The 21,658-nt window shown below is 41.4% G+C and overlaps 1 protein-coding gene across 7 annotated transcripts in view; it reads right to left on the bottom strand.

Annotated features, from left to right (window-relative positions):
• Positions 1-21,658, bottom strand: part of KANK1 (KN motif and ankyrin repeat domains 1) — a 193,829-nt gene that overhangs the window by 38,917 nt on the left and 133,254 nt on the right. For all 7 annotated transcript variants that reach the window (XM_030877062.2, XM_030877067.2, XM_030877063.2 and 4 more), the window contains one exon: positions 20,587-20,706. In XM_030877062.2, the coding sequence (XP_030732922.2) occupies positions 20,587-20,623 (37 nt within the window). In that variant the 5' untranslated portion in view covers positions 20,624-20,706. The remainder of the gene's footprint in view (positions 1-20,586; positions 20,707-21,658) is intronic.

Here is a 21,658-nt window from a genome sequence, read left to right as displayed (position 1 = left end):
GTTTCTTTTTATGGCTGAGTAATATTCCATTGTATATATGTGCCACATCTTCTTTATCCATTCATCTGTTGATGGACACTTAGGTTGCTTCCATGTCCTGGCTATTGTAAACAGAGCTGCAATGAACATTGTGGTACACGACTCTTTTTGAATTATGGTTTTCTCAGGGTATATGTCCAGTAGTGGGATCGCTGGGCCATATGGTAGTTCTATTTGTAGTTTTTTAAGGAACCTCCATACTGTTCTCCGTAGTGGCTGAACCAATTCACATTCCCACCAGCGGTGCAAGAGTGTTCTCTTTTCTCCACACCCTCTCCAGCATCTATTGTTTCTAGATTTTTTGATGATGGCCATTCTGACTGGTGTGAGATGATATCTCATTGTAGTTTTGATTTGCGTTTCTCTAATGATTAGTGATGTTGAGCATCCTTTCATGTGTTTGTTGGCAATCTGTATATCTTCTTTGGAGAAATGTCTATTTAGGTCTTCTGCCCATTTTTGGATTGGGTTGTTTTTTTGTTACTGAGCTGCATGAGCTGCTTGTAAATTTTGGAGATTAATCCTTTGTCAGTTGCTTCATTTGCAAATATTTTCTCCCATTCATACACCATGACCAAGTTGGGTTTATTCCAGGAATGCAAGGATTCTTCAATATACACAAATCAATCAATGTGATACACCATATTAACAAATTGAAGGAGAAAAACCATACGATCATCTCAATAGATGCAGAGAAAGCTTTAGACAAAATTCAACACCAATTTATGATTAAAAAAAAACCTGCAGAAAGTCGGCATAGAGAGAACTTTCCTCAACATAATAAAGGCCATATATGACAAACCCACAGCCAACATTGTCCTCAGTGGTGAAAAACTGAAACCATTTCCACTAAGATCAGGAACAAGACAAGGTTGCCCACTCTCACCACTCTTATTCAACATAGTTTTGGAAGTTTTAGCCACAGCAATCAGAGAAGAAAAAGAAATAAAAGGAATCCAAATTGGAAAAGAAGAAGTAAAGCTGTCACTGTTTGCAGACGACATGATACTATACATAGAGAATCCTAAAGATGCTACCAGAAAACTACTAGAGCTAATCAATGAATCTGGTAAAGTAGCAGGATACAAAATTAATGCACAGAAATCCCCTCCCTCTTGAGTCTCCCTCCCACCCTCCCTATCCCACCCCTCTAGGTCATCGCAAAGCACCAAGCTGATCTCCCTGTGCTATGCGGCTGCTTCCCACTATCTATTTAACATTTGGTGGTGTATATAGGTCCACGCCACTCTCTCACTTTGCCCCAGCTTCCCACTCCCCCTCCGTGTCCTCAAGTCTATCCTCTATGTCTGCATCTTTATTCCTGCCCTGAAACTAGGTTCATCAGTACCATTTTTTCTTTTTAGATTCCATATATATTTTTTTAAATCTGTCAAGGTCATCAAAGAAAGGAAAGGCTAAGAACTGTTTCAGATTGAAGGCGATTAAAGAGATATGACAAATGCATGTCTTTATACACATACACACACACACACAAGCACATATATACATGCAAAAAGAGACAGCAAATGTGGCAAAATATTAACCACTGGGGAATCTGAATCTGGATGAAGGATGCATGAGAGTTCTTTTATAAATTTTCTCTAAGTTTGAAATTATTTCAAAATAAATTACATAGATAGAGATGATAATAACCTCCTCTACTTGTGCCTCCAGTATCTTTGGGGTACATGTGAGCAGTCAGTGTGAGTCACCAGGGAGCACAGCCAACACTCTGCTGCTTGCTCATATGCAAATTAAGCGGCCTGTTTTTTATCAAGCCTAATGTCTCTGCTCTCCTATATTACATATTCTTTGAGGAATTTTACATTTGTTTGAGGTATCCCTGGAAACTTATAGAGCTCCTCAAATATTAATTTTGCAGATTGGTTGCCAGAAGCCCCATTATAGAAAATAAAGTCGAAAAGTTCCTTTCTGTTGCATTAAAAGTCTTCAACAATTTTGCCCCAATCCAGCACTTCCCAGTTTCCTCCCTCCGCCCACCACCCCAACTCCGAATCTCAACCAATCAAGCAACTTTAAGCCTATCTGCCTTTGCTCACTCTGTTCCCTCTACCTGGCATGCCCTTCCCCAGCTTCTTCCATCTGTCAGAATTAGCTGCTTTCCCCTTAGGGGCCCAACCCAAATATCCCATCCTTTGTAGAGTCTTCCCTTATCCCTAACTGCTCTGTCCTGGAAAGAACTGGTCACCTTCTTCCCTCCATTCTCCTAGCACTCTTTGCTAATGCGTACTGACCTGTGTTGTGACTGCCAGGCGCATGCCTGTCTTCCCCCAGCAGACTGCAGGTGTGCTGTGGGGCAGAAGCCAAGTAGTACTTTTCTATCTTTCAGTGCACAGCATGGTGCTTGGCACACAGCATGCTCGGTATTTGGTGAAATGAAAAACCCCATGTCTAGGCATGTACCAGTTAATTAAGTATGGTGGAGGAAGAGCTGTAGTGATTAAAATCAGGCACTCTGGGATCAGACTGCCTGGGTTCGAATCCTGCCACTGCCACTTTCCAGCCATTGGCAAGTCAGATTCTGTTCCAGCTGTATAATTGGGAAAATAAGAGACCTGCTTCAGTGTTTCTGTGGAGTACTTAGAGCTATGTCGGCAGACTACTATTATTATTTACTATTATTGGACCACCCTCTGTTGTTTGGTGAAGCACATAGCCCTGGCATCCAGATAGTCCAGAACTCCTCTCCCTCCACCCTGCTTTTTCTCCCCCTACCCCCACAAAGCTAGGGTTTGAGGTATTTGTGATGCTTTTCAAAATCGAGTTTGCTAAACATCTAAATTGGTTTCTGCTGGCTGAGGGAGATGCTGGCTGGGCCCTGCAGAGGATGTTCATGTGTATGTGTGTGCACACTAGGGCTCAGGGGAGTGGAGTATGGGTGCTGGTTAGGTATACAGGGAGCCCTAGTCCAACATCAATTATGCATAGGAAGGAAGTAAAATAAGAAGTAAAAGTGGAAAAACTTCCCCAATCTTTAAAAGTATATTACGACCAAGTTAAGATATTTTCTTCTCACAATAAGAGGACAAAGGCAGGCACTAATTTTTATCAACAATCTCATTCTTCTATCTCTACTGAAGTCATAAGAGTAGAGCATTCTTTAACACACTGTGCAGAGACGTGTGCTTTAGAACCACTGACTGCATTTCCATGCAGTCATCCAGAATGGCTTGCCTAAACTTGGGGGCGGGGGGCGGTATAATTTTTTCATAAAACAAGTCCAGGAGCCATAAATACTTCCTAGTTCACAGACAAGCAATGGGCAACAAGGGTCTGGAATTGCACACTCAGTGACAAGGTTTGTACGCATAAAATGAGGGGACTGGTGGAACTCGATGATTTCCAAAGGTTGCTTCCAGACCATGACCCTTTCACTATACTTCACACAAAATTCCATAACATCGCATGCTATGTGAGCAAGTGAAGGAAGAAATTAATTAGAGCAGTTGTCAGACTAGAGGAACTCATACAGAGCCCGGGGCCTTGCTCTCTGCCCACTCCATTGGGCAGCACTTTCCAGCTGCATGGTAACAAGGGGCACAACTTAACAATCCCCAAATGCAGCTTCCTTTTGCTGTATCATCAGTCCTATCCTGGGCAGGCCTTAGAAGTCCAGAAGCCAGGCTGCAGGTGAGCAGTGAGAGGGAAGAAAGTGGAAAGGGTTACAGTTCCTGGGAATGGAATGGGCAATGTGTTAATAAAGGACACATTGTAGTAAGGAGGACGTGACATTACAGAGGCCGGGAGGGTCACATAATGGCCCTCTTCTCCAGTGTTCAGTGCCAACTAGAAGATGCAGCGACTCTACCCAAAATCTGTCTCGTAATAGTCAAGATACCACGGGCATTTCAGTACTTGTTCTCACCAGCCTCAGCAGAGCTACCTTCTAATGTCCACTGTCTAATTTAAAGACTTACTGATGAACTAGAGCCTAAATTTGTCATGCACGCACAGATGGGACATAGCTTGGGGACTAAATGCTGTTTTCCAAACTTTCTTCAAAAATAACAAGTTGAGGGCTTCCCTGGTGGCGCAGTGGTTGAGAGTCCGCCTGCCGATGCAGGGGACACGGGTTCGTGCCCCGGTCCGGGAAGATCCCACATGCTGCAGAGCGGCTGGGCCCATGAGTCATGGCCGCTGGACCTGCGCGTCCGGAGCCTGTGCTCCGCAACGGGAGAGGCCACAACAGTGAGAGGCCCGCGTACCGCAAAAACAAAAAACCAAAACCAAAGAAAAAAAAATAACACGTTGCTCTAAGCATACACAGGAAATGTGCCAAAGAGTAATTTTGTAAAAAGCAGAGAAGCAGCACAAGTTAGGACTTCGGGACAGAAAGGCTTTTCTAACAAAGCATTACAGTTTTTTTTTTTTTCTTTTCTGGGGGGTGGGGCTAAAGTAATTATATGAATCCCAGCCCTTATTTTGTTTTACAGTATTTACATAAGAAAAAGAAACCGGCTTTAAGGCACACTGAGCAGCTCCCTATTAGAAAAACAGAGCTCAAAACAAATGACCAAAAACGGATTTACTAACAAGAAAGGAAATTCTGTGATTTAAGTAAGCCATAAACTCAACAACTCAGACCTTAACATATACATACAACCTCACACTCCCACGACAATGACATCTTTATGTTAGAGCCACGGGCTAAAGCTGAAACTGTCACTGAACCAAAAATCCAGGACTGAGTTATTCTTTCCAGCCTGTAAGAAAAGCAAATATTTTTTATAACATACAGAGCTTGAGTTTATATTTCACCAACCCCCATCCAAATGTCACACTCTCCTCTATTTTTCTTTTTTTGGGCTTTCTTACTTACCCACCCAGAAACAAAATAACTGTAATTTTCAGCAAGCAGGAAGCCAAGTCTCAGGCCCACTTCCCTCAGCATTAAAGGGCCTGCACACGTTAGCAGGCAAAGAGCCCAGGAGCTGCTGCAGAGCATTTATTTATACCCATTTGGAATTTCCTGACCAACTAACAGCCTGCTGGCCACGGGGTTTAATTCCAGGACTCTCGGCGTCAGTGAGACAGCAAAAACTACCAATGAACGAAACTGCTAGCAAGGATCTTAACCCAGAGGTAAAGACAGACCTCTCACATGCCCCTTCCAATTTTTCAAACAAACTATGCTCATATCCTTCAGACACATGAAGTGCTAACCTAGAAATACAGCTATAAATCTGCTAATTCTAGGAAGAACACAGACTGAAAGGCGGCAAATGTGTCATTCTTCCTGCTGACTTAGTCCCTCCCCCAAACCCTCCAGTGCTGAGAAAAGTTCCCTGTCACAATCTGAGCCATAGCACAGGGCTGTTCTATGAAGGAAATGATTCAGTGTTATGCTGAACCCAGGCTGGGCTTGAGGCGAGTGATTTCTTTTCTTGGTTTATTCTTATTTAATGCAACATGTAATTTGAAGGCTAAAAACACTCCCATTTGTAAACCACAGACCCAACCCTTTTTTTTTTTCGTAGTTCCTTAAACATTTTATTCCAATTAGATCATGTGACTTTCAAAGACACAGAATTAGTTCCCAAACAAATGCATTCTGGTTTAGGGGGATAATATTTTTGAGCGACATTTTGTTTGTTTTAAACGTTTACTAAGAATGAGATGTCCCTCTAATGGTTTAAATTCACCACCAAAAAAAAGAGGGAAAAAAGGGTTCTTTTAAATCTGTTCTTCACTTGTGCCTAAGTATATTGGGTAAATGTGACTGACTCTAGTGGAATAAAGTTTAATTGATCTCTTCTACAGGGCAAGTAAGAAAAGCTAGTTCTAAACAGTAAAACAGAGATTAACAAAGATTAAGGATGACTCTAAATGGCCTGTTTTGTAAAATTCAAAATGGGACAGCTATGTGGAAAGAGGCAGAGTTTTACAAGAACCCCTGGATTTGCAGAGTCTAACTGGTCCACCTTAGTGCTGGCACACACCCTACCTCACTCCACTCACGTTCTCGTGGCTGAGTGCTTTAAAAGTGACTATCTTTGAAACAGACATTTTCCTGCGTGAAGCTACAAAGATCAAACTTTTTAAGATGACGTGGAATTCATTTGGGCTTGTTTTACGCCAATAAACTGATTCAAAGAGAAATAACAAACTAATAAAGAACAAAGCTTCAAGTGCCAGATACTTTGAAATATAGGATCCAAAAACTTCCAAGTTATTTCACCCAACGACACCACATTAGATAAGAGATTTGAGTTAGATCAATTTTTTCCTTGTTTTTGGACTTTCAACTTTTTTGAGATATTTATGTACCATAAAATTCACCTGTTTTAAGTGTACAGTTTGATGAGTTTTAGTTAATGTATATCGTTATGCATCCATCCCCACAATCCAGTTTTAGAAAACATCCATCATTCAAAACACTTCCTTAGGCTTTTTTTTTTTTTTTTTTTTTTTGCGGTACACGGGCCTCTCACTGTTGTGGCCTCTCTCGTTGCGGAGCACAGGCTCCGGATGCACAGGCTCAGTGTCCATGGCTCACGGGCCTAGCTGCTCCACGGCATGTGGGATCTTCCCAGACCAGGGCACGAACCCGTGTTCCCTGCATCGGCAGGCGGACTCTCAACCACTGCACCACCAGCGAAGCCCCTTAGGCTTGTTTTATCATTTGCTTTTAAGAGAGAAATTTTCTCCTCTGTACTTCTGAGAATATTCTGGTATTATTTAGTCACATTATTATATTCCAAAGTAAGTATCAATATCAAAAGACTCGTTCTTAAGAATTAAACTGAGGAAAGCATCTGAATGTAGTGTTCCTTAATCCTGGAAAAAAATTCTGCTAAATTTTTATTTTATAAATATGAATATAGTTTATTCTACAAAAAGGTTGAAGGTTGTTATTTTGTCTGTGTGCTTCTATGAAGGCAAGGTCTAACAGAAAAAGTCACTGTATGCAAGTAAATGTCTAGTCCTTTATCAAGGATGACAAAAGTTGGGATGGGAGAAGAATTAAAAATAGGAGCCTCCTCTGACTGGAGAGCGTCAGTCACAACGGTTCCCACTGTCGGGAGAAAGACACACCTCTCTGCCTCTACTCTTCTTTAATTTATGTACAGAAGAAGCCACCAAATGAGATCTGGGAGGATGAAGATGTGCTCAAGACCTTTCCTCAGATAGGTGAGGAGTAGCCAGGAAAGGTGACTCCTTGTGAGAGGGGAAATGGGCTGTAGGCAAAGGCTTCTGTGACACCAGGCTGGCAGACAGTGCCCCAACGGTCCTTCTTCCCTGGACGGTGGCTGCAGGACTTTGAGATGGCAACCAAGCATATCAGTAGCCACAGTTCTGCTGACTCGTCCCCCCATCCCCACCCCCAATGAATCAGAATCTCTTGTGGTGGGGACAGGGGCATCAGCATCTTTAGAAGCTTCCCAGATGAGTCTCTGCCACAGCGAGGGATGAGAACCTCGGCTCTAAACCAAGCAAACTCTGCAACTCTTAAGTGTGTTCTTCACCTTGGCTTCAAGGAAGCTGACAGCCAAACTGGGGGCAGCCCCTTAAGCAATTCAAGTAGGCTCAAGGTTCAGATCACAAGTTCAACTACCTTCAGAGTCCAGGTTAATGATGGAAAGGAAGGGGTTCAGAGGGATTTGGGGGCGACCAGAAGGCACCTGTCCTCTCCAGATGACTGTGGCCCTGTGGAAGTACACATCCAGTGATCCAGATCTTTTGATTTTTCAAGATAAGCTGCAGAAATTGGTTTATTTTTTTTTTTTTAGGAATTGGTATTTTTATATGAAATTATCTAATGTAAAAAATCCCGGCAATTAATTCAAATTAAAACAAAACCTTGGGTTGGTCAAACTGAACATGCTCCCAGGTATCGGTATGACACCAAGCAAGGACTTCATGGTATCCATTTGGGATGCAGTTTCATTCCTGTTTCCATCCCTTTCCTTTTCCCATTTTCCAGGTGGCCAACTTTTTTTTCTTCTCATTTAAAATTGCTAGAGTCCTTGTTGAAACAAATTGAAGACAAAGACAACAACCAAAACAACAGCCTAGGATCCCTACCACCATTTCTCTCGCAGGTAATCTTGATAGCAAAAACCCTACCTGTAAGTCTGCATCCTGAAAAGAGACAGGTTGAAAGCAAGATGCTCTGCTGTCATGCTCATGAAGGACCTGTGTTGAGACTTCCCCTCAACCCTTAAAGAATTCAAATACCTTATCACGCTACGTCACCCATCCTCTCCTCTCAGACTTGAGACGGGATATGACACCAAAACCTGCGTGTCTAAGGGAACTGCAGTGACGGAGAAAAGTGGGCACAGTTCCCTTCCTCACCACCAGGGCTCCTTCTCTACCAAACTCCCTCATAGCCCAAGGAGACTGACAGGACTTGAAGGGGATTAGAAGGACAGGACAGGTCCAGCAAGGGCTTACAGTTCTTTCCCATCCTGTTAGGTGCGGACAGCATTGGGTGCTGGAAGAGCACTCCTCTTTACCTGCCTGGATTAGAAGGATCTGCGCCTAAAACTGAACATCAGGGAGATTTTCCAAGAAGAGGCCACAACCAACACCAAAAAGGTGTGCCCCAGCGGAGGTGTGAGGTTCCAGCTGGGAAACTGAAATCAGGAAGAGGATGCTATGGAAGATGGGCCTATCTTGAAAGGCCAGAAAAGAATCCTCTGTCTTTGTTCAACCTTACTCAGCAAAGTGCATTCCCCCAAACACATTTAAGGTTTAACACTGGAGTCACACTGAATTTCTGCGGGTTGGGTTTTTTTCATGGTCTGGCTTGACTCATGATTATTACTTTCATTGAGTTTAAACTAAAGACTTTCTCACAATATATTTTCATCTGAGATTTGAAATCAACATTTAAAAAAGCCAAATGACAAAATGAACTGGGGCATGAAACTAAAGGATTTAAAACTTTAACTGAGATTACCAAAGAGACTATAAAGGCTGTAAATGATGAAGCAGTAAGGACAGTTTATTTCCTCCCATCTAAAAGGGGTGATAGATCTGTAGAGACCTTCCCCAAAAAACTGTGGGTGAGAAGGAAGGTAGACCAATGGCCATACTCCCACCTTAGAGGTCACCAGCTCAGGTTCTCATCCACAGGTTCAACCAGTCCACCAAACCAGACTAGATAATAAGCAAGAGGAACTGACTGGAGCTCCCCCACCTCTCTCTGCTTGGATTGTTAACAAGCTGGGAAAGGAGCAAAGAGGCCATGGGAGCTAGAAAGAGCTTTCCAAATGGCCTCCAATAATACTCCTCTCTGGATAACCACATCGTACCTGGTCTCCTCTCCCTGGAACTCAAGGCATTTAACAGACAACACCATTTTAAGCCTACCTTAGAGCACGTGATGGAGAGAAAGTATACACTACAACTTCCACTTAGATGTGAGGTACGAGGAGGAAGAATCCAAGTATGTGTGACAGAGTGAAAGCCACCTGTTCATGCAGGGGAAATATCCAGGTGAACAGGCTGGGAGAAAATTGCCAAGAGTATGACAATTTAAGATTGGCAACTGGTAGGGCTCAATTCAACCCCACAGATTCCTAAGCAGGCACTGTGCCTGCGTCTTGCTCTGTATTAGATGCCCAGCGTTAAGGCAGCACCAAGGAGGTGGGCTGCAAACATTTGTTGGTTGAACACTGAGCCTGTTGGCTATGCTGGGTACTACACAAGCCACAATGGGCATACCAAGATGAAGACGACATGAATCCTGCTTCTTAAGACCTCAGAGATTACAGATTAATGAGACACACAACTACAACGCTTACATAAAAGCAAGTGATGGCAACTATTTAACAGAATACAAAGCTCTCCAGGAATAAAGAAGAGGAATGGGCGAATTCCCACTGGGAGTATCTGAGAACACGTGTTGGAAGAGGTAAGAGAGGAAGCAGGACTTGAAGCATAAGAAGGGCTCACATAAACAGATACAGGAAAGACATCCAAGTAAAGAGAACAGCTCTTTGCGCAAAGCCTACAGGGCAGGTAGGAGTGGCGGAGCAGCAGCTGGGGTGGTGGAGAAGCCCCTGCTTCTTTCACACCTCTTTGGACAGAGCAGGTCTCTTACTACCTGGAGCCACGGAGAACTGGGAAAGCCAACTGTGATTTTTGCAGGCATTATGACTGAAGAAACAGAAATAGACTACGATTTCTGTCAAAATAAGGCCCAAAACAAAGGCTCAGAATAAAGAGCAGAAAACAGAGATTAAAGTTAATGAAAGCTAAAATGTTTGGAGAGACAGAGAAAATAACAAAAGTATAGAAAGCTCAATGACCCTTAATCTTGCAAGCCATCCTTAACAAAACAAAATCAAAAAGTAGTGAGAATAAGGCAGAGACAGACCCACTTTCACAGAACCTCAGGGTTGGTCCTTCCACAAAGAAGGGAAACAGGTGCCCTCTGCCTAGTAAATTTCTGTGCAGTCTTTTAAAAGTGAGCTACTGAATGAATGAACTCACTGAACTAATTGTTTCTACTGAGTTTTGTATCATTCTTTCTGGTAGTCCAAAAAGTATACCCTCACTTAAATTTACCACTATTTGGAAAGCCTACTTTTTCTGTCCAGAAAACCAAGGGATAACGTCCCAGAGGAAAAGCCCCCAGCTCTAAGCCCTCTTTACCTTTCCGGAAGCTTTTCTGTCTTGGATTTCTTCATTTAAAATCAGTATCCTGAGGTGGTGTAAGTTCCAGCACTGTCTTCCAGTTCTCAAATAATTTCCGAGCACCCCCTTTGGAGAATCCACGGCTCCTTGTGTGTGTGTGTGATGAATGAGCGTTTAGAAGGCATTGCTCAGGGCCTGCTGAGATTCCTTGCAGGACAGGCTGACAGGTAACCAACCACAGAGCTTATGATGTGACGTGACCTTTTCCCCTCACATTGCCAAACAGCTGTCCCTGAGGCAGATTTGAAAACTGTGTAAAGTGTGGTGCTAATGGAAAAATCTGGCAGCAAAGGGCTTCAGTATTTTGCAATTTTTCCCTGTAAGCTGCATTGCTGGAATGGTTTGACACGCAAACCATTCCCTCCTCCCCGACCGGCTTAGGGACTTCCAGGTCTCCACCCTGCTGTGCTATAGAAGTCAGTATACCATCGGGCTGACTCACCACGTGAAGAGGTGGAATACTGGCTAGGGGACATGCTGCATGAAGCCAGCAGGTACTTCTACCTCCTCTGCCAGGTCATGGGAAGACAAATCAGGCTTTGTCCTCACAGTTGGAGGGAACATGCCAAATGGGCTGCCTCAAAAAACACTGCCATGGGGTGGCCCTGATTTGAATAAAAAATCCCCGTCAATCAATCTGAAATGCTAGGGAAAAGGAAATAAACCAGCCGTCACTTGCTGGGTACGCTGTCTTACATGAGGGGAATACTGAGAGCAGAGGAAGAGTGAACTTTTTCCTGTTTTAGTTAGGAATGTAAGAACTGATGCACATGACTAACGATTTAAAGAGATTAAGCAGCTGGGCTTATGAATTATTAGAAATGTCACCTCTCTCTCCCTCTGTTATATTTCTAATCTTGGCATATTCTCCCCCTTTATTTCAGGAGACTTTTTTTTATTTGTGGCTGTGTTGGGTCTTCGTTGCTGCTCATGGGCTTTCTCTAGTTGCGGTGAGCAGGGGCTACTCTTCGTTGCGGTGCGCGGGCTTCTTATTGCGGTGGCTTCTCTTGTTGCGGAGCACGGGCTCTAGACGCGTGGGCTTCAGTAGTCGTAGCTCGCGGGCTCAGTAGTTGTGGTGTGCAGGCTCAGTAGTTGTGGCGCACGGGCTTAGTTGCTCTGAGGCATGCGGAATCTTCCCGGATCAGGGCTCGAACCCGTGTCCCCTGCATTGGCAGGCGGATTGTTAACCACTGCGCCACGACAGAAGTCCCCTTTCAGGAGACTCTTAAATGTGCCTGCTGTACAGAAACACTCGAAATGCCTTTGCCTAATAGATAGTTGATGCAAGAAAAAGGCACTCAGAAAGTGGACAGGGAAGGGAAAATCTGGCAGGACAAGTTGAATCAATGTTTGCAAAGCTGATGGAATTTATCAACTAAACCAGATACTGTGAGATCAAATTCAGAAAATCCCATGACTATCACTTGATTCTATCCAACAGAGATCATGTCCAAAATGCAAAAGATCCCTTGGAGAGAGAACTGTTCCAATTAATAAAATCACAGAAAAAGGAGCTAAAATAAATTTAGTACTTGTGACTATTGATAGCAAATTGCTTCCATAAACTATTACTCTAGCACCAGCTCCTTTAAATAAAGGTTTATATGATGAAATGTAGCCACGTCCACAACCTCTGATCCAGCTGGTAGAAATGTCACGAACCACTCATATCTGGCTTGTCACAAACAAGACAAAGTAAGAGTACAAAGATTTAAATTTCAGGATAAGAACAAAAATCCCATGAATCCAATAATTTTTTTCTCTTGGTCCAGTTCTCCCTCATGTCTGTAGTTCTGCTTTTCATTCTGTTGGTTAGAAAAGCCTTCTGAATATTATAGAATATTATTCAATCTGAATTTTCAGCCATGGCTTGCTCCAAGAACTACTAGGATTAGAAATCTGGTCACTATTTTTAAAAATCCTCAATATAGCTACATACTTATTTTTAAGCTGTGAGATCACTTGTCCATATAGAACTGCCAGCTGAGATCACTAATGCTGTATATGTAAGTGGCTGCATATTTTAAACACTTCTCTTGTTTTCAGGCTTCATAATGAACTGCAACCCAAAAGCAGAGCCAGGCTTTATCCTCTAAAACATGAATAGCATATGGAATAGAGTACACTCCAAAAATATCTAATAAGGCAGCCAAGGGAGGAAAGATAGAATCATGATTTTTTTTTTTGACTTAGAACTTCTACAACTGTATGAATGAATCTTACCAAGTCTGATTTCCTGGTTGGGTCTTATTGGAGGTTTTTTATTAGAGAAGTCTACTCAATGCCATTTTAAAATATGTTGCCAGAAAACAGCAAGAATTCATTATCTCTGTGAATTTGAGAACTATGCTAACTATTTTTCATGCCAGATCAAAGAGCCTTTTATAGAAAAGGTCCCCAAAGCAGAAACTGTGAGCTTTAGTCACTGATTTTCCTCCAAACCCATTCAAACCTTTCTCAGAAATTGCACCAAGGAGATGAACAGGAATTATCCGGGACACAGGAAGAAGGAAGCTAATGGGCTCAACTAGCCCACCCAAAGTTCTTCCAGAAAGAGGGGAAGTGTATAATCAGACACAAATGTCAATACTCACGATGGGAAGTCTGCGGGTGAGCAGGGCACAAAATATTCAAGTCCTGGTAGGAAGGGCTGTTGTAATCCTTTGCCTCACTATGCAGTCTCCTAATGATAGCAACAGCTCAAGTTCTTAACATAGCCAATCTCCCTGTTGGGCTTTTATTTTGTGTTCTTTCTTTTTTGTTGGCACCCACGGTGTATCAGGGCAGCAATCGACAACTGAAGGGTACTTTGCCCAGCACTCAGGACTAGCAAGAGCCTGGATTCTATCCTTCTTACACCCAAGTCAGCTGGTACTTGCTGGGAGATAAGTCATCCTTCCTCAGCTTAGCTGGAGAGCTAATCGCCTGTCTGAAATCTGATGCTTAACCCATTATGACTCGCTCACGGTTTGAAGCAAAAATCTTCTAAGGCGAAGCTGGCTACAGCTTAAAACCAAAGCCTTGAAAGTTTATAAAACAGGCAAGCCCTGACAAAGGGAGGGACTCTTCAGAGCCTCTTGGGGGCGGGACAAATTCTGGGGTTCTGATTAACCAGACAAGCACGATTCTAAAACCCAGGGTCCCTGTTTGTAGGTGGTCTTGGCATTTTAACAGTAATGAAATTCAAATGCAAATACTTCTTACTTAAAAAAATAACTATCTTACCAAACACCATCACTATAAGAAAATAAATTATTTCATTTATAAACTTCAGTGTGAAATTAGCCTTCAAATAACTAACAACGAAGTTTCATTTGAAGTTGAAATGCATAATCTAATTAAATCCAATTAGTAAACACATCAAATAACAGGATGAAACTGCACGATATACTAAATATACAAATATGATATATATATATATATACACATATATATATATATATATATATATGGTATTAGAATACGTTTGTTAATTTGGCTCTATGAAAACACGTCACACGAAGAAAAAAAATAACCCGTCAGGAAGGACGTGTTATTTGTAATCATTCTACTTTTGGGTTTTTTGTAGTTTTCTTAAATACATACTTTCCCCTTGATCTGTTTCCCCTTGATCGGATCTTCATAGACACTATACTTCTGATTTTTAATGTCAACAGAATGCCTCAAACAAAGGAAAATTACTTTCCATATTCAACTTCTGGCTTAGCCATGGTGGCAAGTCGTGTTTTGCCATCTGAAAATAAGGAAGGGAGATTGAAAGGAGAAATCAAAATCCTGGCTAGCTCTTACGTATGTTTTTATGTTAGCCAACTCTGTGTTACCCTCTCAGCTCTTCTGATAACCACTGAACACACCGCTTAGGGGAAAATGCAAAGTACAAATAGGAACACTCATTTAATCCTCTTGCAGATTGTATCAGGAGACCCTGGAAGGTCAAGAAGGGTACCCATGAATTAAAGCAGTCCCAGTTTCTAATCAGCTTACTCTCTGTCTTTGGAGTAATACAAACACAGAGGTCAGGTCTAAGACTCACCACCATGAACACACCACCTCTGCCATGCTCTGTGACATTCTTTACAGACGGTCTCAGAAAACACCAGGTCGGCTCTAGCCAAACCAGTCAGTGCAAATTGGTCTTGTCTTGTACTTGACAAACAGCACGCAATCCCTGCTGTCAGGTTCACCGCAGTGGGCTCAGAGTTCTGTTTGAGAAATCTTCCTGCCCAGAAAAAATATTTACACAACGGAGAGTGGGCTGTACTGCACTGCAGCCTTCTGCCTGCTCGGCCACAAGTCTTTGGCTTTCTCTGGTTGGCCAGGTCTTATCAGTGGCCTTTGTACCTCATTTAAGATTAGCATGGAGAAAAAACCTGGAGCCAAATAACTAACCAGGGTAACAAGATTTTATGAAAGTTATTATATTAATTTAAAATGACAACCAGGGCTTCCCTGGTGGCGCAGTGGTTGAGAGTCCGCCTGCCGATGTAGGGGACACGGGTTCGTGCCCCGGTCCGGGAAGATCCCACATGCCGCGGAGCGGCTGGGCCCGTGAGCCATGGCCGCTGAGCCTGGGCGTCCGGAGCCTGTACTCTGCAATGGGAGAGGCCACAACAGTGAGAGGCCCGTGTACCGCAAAAAAAAAAAAAAAAAAAGACAACCAAATGTTTAATGTAGTTCAATAAGTATATTAAATGAGTAAGTATGCATCTGTCTGGAAAAATTCACATGTATTTGGGCTGTGAAAGAGAACAGCAAGAGAGGGGAAAACTGTAATAAACTAGCAAAGGCAAGTATTCACAGAAATAAAAATGGTGATGGCAAGCATAAAAAGTCACTCCCTAATGCTCATCTATCCATTTCATTTAACTGTCAAAGGACAGTAATTCAATTCTTTCCCCAGCATCACAGCATCCGACAGAGCCTGGCACAATGGCACCTGAGCCGGTGTTTATTAGATCAGGAACTTATAACAGAGATAGCAAAACAAGAAGGATGGTGATTTCTCCTGACATCTGACCAGCACTTTACATTGTATTTATACGGTTATTGTTTTATTTTTTATTCACAACAATCCTGTGAAGAAGGTAGGACAGGTATTATTATCTTCATCTGACAAATAAGCCACTTGTTATTTGGCTTCTAAAGAGATTCTAGGCTCTAATTAAAGTTTCACAACATTAATTAGTGTTTACAGAGGCATCGATCAATACACTCAGTTTACAACATGATGCAAAAACTTGGGGAAAAGCACACCGTCCCTATCTCTAAATTCTTCAGAAATACAGCAATTTACCCAACCAATGACCCCCATTTACTTACTACTTGGCTATATAAAACGAGAACAGTCAGCCATGAGCAATTTATGATGTTCATAAGTCATTACATTAACAAATGACATTAGGGTACTCTTAACAATACCATAATAAAATGTTTTAAATTAATGAAAACCAAACTGGACCAGTCAATAGAAGTAGGATAAAGGATCTGGTGAAAAAGAGATAAAACTATGACAAACAATTGATAATGAGGGGGTTGCCAGTAAGAAGGAAGATGCAATCTGGAAGGGGTTCACAGGTAAGGTTGCCAGGTTTAGCAAATAAAAGTACAGGACACCCAGTTAAATCTGAATTTCAGATAAACAATGAATACTTTTATAGTATAAGAATGACCTCTATTTTATCTGGATACTCTGTCCACAAGGAGACTTCAACTTCCACTAGAATGTAAGATTCCTGAAAGCAGGGATTTTTGCCTGTTTTGTTCACTGTTCTATTCCCAGGGCCCAGAACGATGTTTGGCACGTTGTAGGTGCTCAGTAATATTTGTCATGTACTAGTTAAGTTTATGTCTTAAGCTGTGATGGTATGTACATGGGTGCTTGTTATATAAACTTTACGTATTTTGTATGTCTGAAATGTACAGTAATAAATTTACAAATTACAGCATTAACTAACTGCTCTTATAACGGAGAGGGGGTGGGGGGAGGGATGGAGTGGGAGGTTGGGGTCAGCGGATGTAAGCTATTACATATAGAATGGATAAACAACAAGGTCCTACAGTATAGCACAGAGAACTATATTCAATATCTTCTGATAGGGACTTCCCTGGTGGCTCAGTGGGTAAGACTCCACGCTCCCAATGCAGGGGGCCCGGGTTCAACCCCTGGTCGGGAAACTAGATCCTGCATGCATGTTGCAACTAAGAGTCCACATGCAGCAATTAAGAGTCTGCATGCTGCAACTATGGAGTCCGCACGCCGCAACTAAAGATCCCGCATGCCTCAACGAAGATCCTGCATGCTGCAACTAAGACCCGGCACAGCCAAAATAAATAAATAAATATTTTTTAAAAAATCCTGTAATAAGCCATAATGGAAAAGAATATGAAAAAAGAATGTATATATAACTGAATCACTTTGCTATACAGCAGAAATTAACACAACACTGTAAATCAACTATATTTTTAAAAAAAAAAAATCAGTACCTTTTACCCAATCTAACTGAAGGACTCAATGGGGAAGTCAGAGTATAAAAAGGACTTGGAATGGTCCCTTACCCAGTTTAAACTCTAAACAGGGACGTGAACATGGGATGATCAGTCTTCAGGTGTGTTTTGCAGCCAAGGGCACAGTTTAACTAGGTGGTACTTTTCTCATCTGTCTTCTTTTGCATCTGCTTTATTCCTAAGACCGTGGAAAGTGTTTCTTTTGCCAGTGCTCTGACTGCACCGTCACACAGGATTTCTTCTCATAGTCTATGGAGCCCAAAGCAGTGATTTTTCAGGGGTAGGGGTAGGGAGGGAGACCCCTTTCGGGCATAACACATCTAGGGGAAGTACAGTTTAAAAAAGCATATTTAATATTATACTTTATTTTTGGAAAAATGAAAGAAAACCATATAATTTACTCCACATTTAAAACTTCCACTAAACTATCCAAATAATGTAACTTTTTCTCATGGGAAAGATCAGTAACCAGCCTTCATTAGCTTCCATAAAGCTCTCTTTATCCCATCTTAATCTGGGTTTGTAAATGTTCTTATGTTAATTACATTTCAAAAAGTATATTTACAACTCACAAACACTTTTGCATTGTTTGAGTTTGGCTTTTTTTTTTTTTAACAATGGGCAGGTATTTCTTTTGTAATACAAAGTGAGAAAAGAAAATGTAAAATAAAGATTTTTATAACTATTATCTCCACTATGTGAAATGCATAAAATTTAAAGAAGGAAATAATGCCATTTGCAGCAACATGGATGGACCTAGAGACTGTCATACTGAGTGAAGTCAGACAGAGAAAGACAAATATCATATGATATCGCTTATATGTGGAATCTAAAAATAATGGTACAAATGAACTTATTTACGAAACACAAATAGAGTCATGGATGTAAAAAAAAACAAACTTATGGTTACCGGGGGGGAAGCGGGGGAGGGATAAACTGGTAGATTGGGATTGACATATACACACTACTATATATTGATATAAAATAGGTAACTAATAAGGACCTATTGCAGAGCACAGGGAACTCTACTCTAACTCTGTAATGACCTATATGGGAAAAGAATCTAAAAAAAGAGTTGATATATGTGTATGTATAATTGATTCACTCTGCTGTGCAGCAGAAACTAACAACACTGTAAGTCAACTATACTCCAATAAAAATTTTTTAAATAAATAAATTAAATTAAGAAAAAAAATTTAAAGGCCATACGGAAAATGAGCAAAAAATTTATTTTAGGGTGGTGGTATTGCCAGTAATTCTTGCTTTATTTTTTTGGAAAACACTAAACTTGTGTATTATAAAATTTTCTCTAATGAGTTTCATATATATGTATGTGTATGTATATGTATACATAATGTATACAAGTATATGTACCTGTGTATGTACATACATATATTTATACACATATACGCATATATAAAATTAAAGTAATTGTGTATGACTAAGCCTCTAATCAGATTTACTTACAGAGGTCATGGTGATTAGAATAAACAAAAACCTTCCTTTGCCTTGTCCAGGTACCTTTGTGCAATAACAATTCATACCCTGACACCCCAGAAGTCACAAATCAGAGAGCTTTTCTTCACTTTCAGACTCAGTCCCCAGACCTGTTAGGCAGGACACCAGGTGAGGAAGAAAGGTTATAACTGTATCATCAGACTTCAGGAACAAAGGAAAAGGGATACTCCAGGACAAGTCAAGTTGGAAAGGGAATTAGGGTCACTTGGGGTAAGTATCTAAAACCTTGAATATACTGATTCTGCCAGAGATACCAGAGCGTTCCGAGGCACCAACAGCTTCGAGCCCCCTTCCTCTGAGTGTGTGAGAAGAACTGAGGGCAGGAGAGGGAAGGGAGACCATAGCATCATGGGGGATTGAAACCCGCCCACAAGTCTCAAGAAATTTCACAATGTTTCAATCTCTTCCCTTATCAAATATTCGACTAGAGAAACAAGTAATAATCCTGACTTTCCTTTCTTCACTTAGGTAAGTTACTGAGCTTTTCTGTGCTATCATATAGGGATGACAGTGGTGGTGGTGATGATAACAGCATACTCTCCTAGGATTACTATGACTATTAAGTATGATAATGCAGGCAAAACATCTTGGGCACCGTGGTAACACTAAGTGCTCATTAAATGTTAGGTATTGTCATTCATATTTTATTAATGACAGCAGTCCTGAGCAGAATCTATAATAGTCCTGAGAAGCTGAGCAGTAGGAAGGATAGGAAAAAGAATGAACAGAGTAAGATCAGTTGTCCCATAATGAACAATTGAGTTTATTTGGGTTTGGTTTGGGGCAAGCTAGAGCATCTTTCCAGAGGGGATACTTGCAGCTGGGATTGCTGAAACAGAAAGCCACACACGGGCTGGGTGGGCCCAATTCAGAGGTCTCCTCCTTCTGCTGTTGTTTTACAACTTACACGGCACTTGTGTGCACATTTCTGGTGCTCTCATTTGTTCTAACCCTGCAGGTGGGTATACTTACTGATGTCTTACACATGGAGAAATAGTCCTGCCCCGTAATTCATGGTTAATGCAGGAGATGGGTCTCCCGATTCCAATCCCACATTCTCTCCATTACCCAGTGCTCAGAGCCAGCAGAGCGAAGACCTTGGACTCAAGCGCTCCACAAGAATTCCCACATACACAGTTACTGCTCTCACACGTTCTGCTATTTGGCAGATAGCTCAAAAGAAGAATGAACACTTAGAGTACCATTTTGGACAGGTTGTCATCTCCTGTCATATACTGTCTCTTAGGAGGCTTTTCTCAGCATTTGTTCTATAAATTTCTCCAAAATCTTATATAAGCAATATTGGAATAGATATGCAAACTCTATAGGTCTCTAACATAACCAAAGCAATAATAAGAATACATACAATATTATGATTCATAATATATTTGGTTTGCTGCACATTCCCTCTGGGAAAGTTACTTTAAACAAACAAAAGCTGCTTGGGAGTGGATACTAGGAATTGGTTTTAAGCATTCAAACTCATTTCCTCTTTCATCGTTCAATCCCTCATAAAGAAGCGCAAGAGGAGTGTACATTATTCTTGCATCAGCACTCAGTATTTTACATTTATCTTTCAACACTCCAGTAGAATTGACTTAGGTAATAATTTACCTAGCTGATTTCTGTACATAAAGACTCTAAAGATAAAAGCAAATTCTCTAAGAGATTAAACAAAACAACAACAAAAAACTTCAATGGATAGAAATTGTTCGAAATCCTAGTTATCTAGGCAACTTATTATTTACCCATTATTAAAAAAGAAATAAATTAGTTTGAGCAAAGACACACACTAATACACACACACACACACACACACACACACACACACACACACACTCCAGAACATGGAGTTACCTGAGGCACAGCCGTTAACCTTTGTGGTGTGAGCCATGCTGGCTTGAATCCAAAGACAGATACAGAAAGGAGTGAGGAGTCATGCAAATTTTATGCATCAAGTTCCCAAATGCACTCAACCTGAAACAATAAAGAGAGCCCCATCAAAATGGGTCATTTAAAAATATGCACAACACTAAATCTTAGACTTCTGTTTACAAAGATGACTGCTAATGGAGAGAGCAAATTGGAAGGGCGGAGAGACAGCCTGTGGAACAAGGTGGTGACTGCCCCGGACCCGGCCACTGGGTGTTGAGAGTGACACACCCACAGATGCACCCATGGACAGGTGCTGAAAGCAGGTCTCTAGACACAGTACTCTTATGGGAGATAAAATATGTTCTCCAGAAACGTGACTTTTTAAGGAAGGTGGCCTTCAAATACAAATATGTATCATTCTGTATCATTTCACAAACTATTTTTCATTTTGACACTTATCCTCCATTCTAAATGTTGGTTCAATAGCTTCATTTTCTCAACTGAACCAAAGCAGCTGTTGCACCAAATGCTCATTTTTTTAAAAGGTTAAACTTCATGTGAATTCTTCCTTGATACCTCAAGTTTTTCACTGACCTAGTCTTTTTAAAACATAAATCTGACCCAGGCAGTCCCTGTCTTAAAAAAAAAAAAAATCTTCAAAATCTCCTATTTTCCTGTTGGATAAACTTCAAATGACACAGCACGACATGTGGTTTTGAAACATTTAGGGTTTGTTAGGCAACATATTTCTTATTTTATATCAATTCTCTGCTTAAAAGTTAACTGAGATTACAAGACATATTCCAATCACAAAATTTAAAACAAAACACACAAAAAAACCCCCACTGTTCCAATCTTTGCTTCTTCAAAATGCCTTTTGAGGAATGTTGGCAAGGGCTTCCCTCATGGCGCAGTGGTTAAGAATCCGCCTGCCAATTCAGGGGACACGGGTTCAAGCCCTGGTCCGGGAAGATCCCACGTGCCGTGGAGCAATTAAGCCCGTGCACCACAACTACTGAGCCTGCGCTCTCTAGAGCCCGCAAGCTGCAACTAC

Source organism: Globicephala melas, chromosome 6 (genome assembly GCF_963455315.2).
Source record: "Globicephala melas chromosome 6, mGloMel1.2, whole genome shotgun sequence".
Classification (NCBI taxonomy): domain Eukaryota; kingdom Metazoa; phylum Chordata; class Mammalia; order Artiodactyla; family Delphinidae; genus Globicephala; species Globicephala melas.
The sequence above is the reverse complement of the archived record's forward strand: the minus strand, read 5'-3'. Positions and strand labels throughout refer to the sequence as shown.